This window comes from Crocuta crocuta, unplaced genomic scaffold (assembly GCF_008692635.1).
Source record: "Crocuta crocuta isolate KB4526 unplaced genomic scaffold, BGI_CrCroc_1.0 scaffold2141, whole genome shotgun sequence".
In the NCBI taxonomy this organism is placed as follows: domain Eukaryota; kingdom Metazoa; phylum Chordata; class Mammalia; order Carnivora; family Hyaenidae; genus Crocuta; species Crocuta crocuta.
Genome location: NW_027529209.1, coordinates 67626 through 69449, shown reverse-complemented (window position 1 = coordinate 69449; position 1824 = coordinate 67626). Strand labels below are relative to the sequence as shown.

Below are 1824 nucleotides of genomic sequence, written 5' to 3'. Positions count from 1 at the left end.
CTCCCCTGCCCAGCAGAAGTGCTCCACAGAGCCAGTGAGAACCCAGTAACAATGAGAAAACAGGAATGACCCATTTTCAAATCCAGTCACATTTACAGGCGCTGGGAATTAGGACATCAACATATCCTTTAGGGGGACATAAGCAACCCATAATAGGACCCATCTGATCTCCAGTGCCAAATGAGTCCTTCATTCCTGAGAGTTTCCCTCCCTCACTCTTTCCTCAGCACTGGAACCTGGGGGTGGCAGATAGCCTAAGGCTTCTAGAAGAAGCTGGACTGAAGACTCTAGGTGTGCCACTGTTCTCAAAGTGAATTTTGTCATTTACACTAATATAAGGTCATTCAGGTGGGTCCTAATGCAATATGATGGTGCCCTTATGAGAAAAGGAAATAGAGACACAGACACAGGGAAGACAGCTATGTGGAGGACAGAGACAGAGATTTGAGTGATTTGGCCATGAGCCAAGGAATGAATGCTTGGGGCAATGCCAGAAGCTGGAGACTGGAAGAGGTAGGAAAGATTCCCCCCACCCCCACCCCACCCCCAGAGGGAGCATGGCCCTGCCCGCAGTTTGATTTCAAATTTCTGGCCTCCAAAACTGTGAGAAGATAAATGCATGTTGTCTTAGTTCCCCCCACGCCTACAAGCCCTTTGGTTGTGGCAGCCCCAGAACACTCCTACAGATGCACAAATGTCCCCTAGCTCCTCACAGCAAGACAGAAGCAGAAGCCTTACCCATCTTCCCATTCTAATGTCAACGCCCCTTGTGCGGCTTCTTTGAGTTTACCACTTCCATCCCCATCGTGAATAAACAGTGCTCCTCAGCTTCAAAGCACTTTGGAGATACTAATTAACTCTCAGTTAATTGGATGAAATAACGTGAAGCTCTAGTGACATCATTTCCATTCTGTGCCCAGATCTAGCCACAGGCAGTCTGGTGACTGCTGGGCTGTGAGCCTGTCTTGTGGTAACATGTTGTGCCTTTTGCAACCGTCCCACAGAACACTGATCAGGGAGGGACCTCTACCCTCCTCCACTCCATGGGCTTCAGAGAATGACCAGCTATGGGCACTCTTGGCCAAACAAGTACATGTGACACAAATGGTCCTGTGACTGTGTGTCTGTGTCTGAACTACACAGCCCTGCCCTGTTTCACATCACTGAGATGCTTTTACTGGAAGTTCTAAACAAAAGCCTACAAAAACTCAGATGTATCTTCAGATATTCCACAAAATAACCCCGTGGGGCTCTTTCTTTGACCCTCAGGGCCTGTGTATCCCTGTTGTAGAACCAAGGAGAAGAATCCCCTTACCCTTTATGTTCAGGACCCCAGCGGATAAGGTGTTTGCAAGGCCTGGAGGCAGGACCCTATTCCAAGTCAGAGTGGGGAGACATTTAGACCACAAGGATCATGAGGCATGGTGGGGAAGGGCAAGGCTATGGCTGTCCCCACCACACCAGGGTCTCCTGTGGATAGATAGTAGATGCCAGGGGACTGGGTTGGAGTCCTATCTTCAACCATGACACTGATTAACCTGGATGATGTCAACAGCCTCATCCCGGGTCTCCCTGACTCTATTTGGGCCCACCTTTGTTCTCCACCCAGTAGCCAGGGTCTCCATGAGCCAGGCAGTCTGCTCTTGCCAGTCCCCACTAAACTCCAGTCAAAGGCTGCTCATCTCCCTTACCCTGTGTGTCCCAGCATATAGGCTGGAGCAGTATCAATGGTACTTGTAATAAATAAAGAAAGGCCATTCCTGTTCAGTTCTCTTCCAATCCTGCAGACTACTGGCGGGGGGGGTGGGGAGGGACCCTCCAAGT

General features: G+C 49.8%; 1 protein-coding gene across 2 annotated transcripts in view; it reads right to left on the bottom strand.

Moving 5' to 3' along the window:
- Nucleotides 1–757, bottom strand: part of LOC144226848 (centrin-2) — a 42218-nt gene extending 41461 nt beyond the window's left edge. For both annotated transcript variants that reach the window (XM_077758364.1, XM_077758365.1), the window contains exon 1: nt 739–757. In XM_077758364.1, coding sequence (XP_077614490.1) covers nt 739–742 — 4 coding nt within the window. In that variant the 5' untranslated portion in view covers nt 743–757. The remainder of the gene's footprint in view (nt 1–738) is intronic.
- Between the last annotated feature and the right edge of the window lie 1067 nt (nt 758–1824).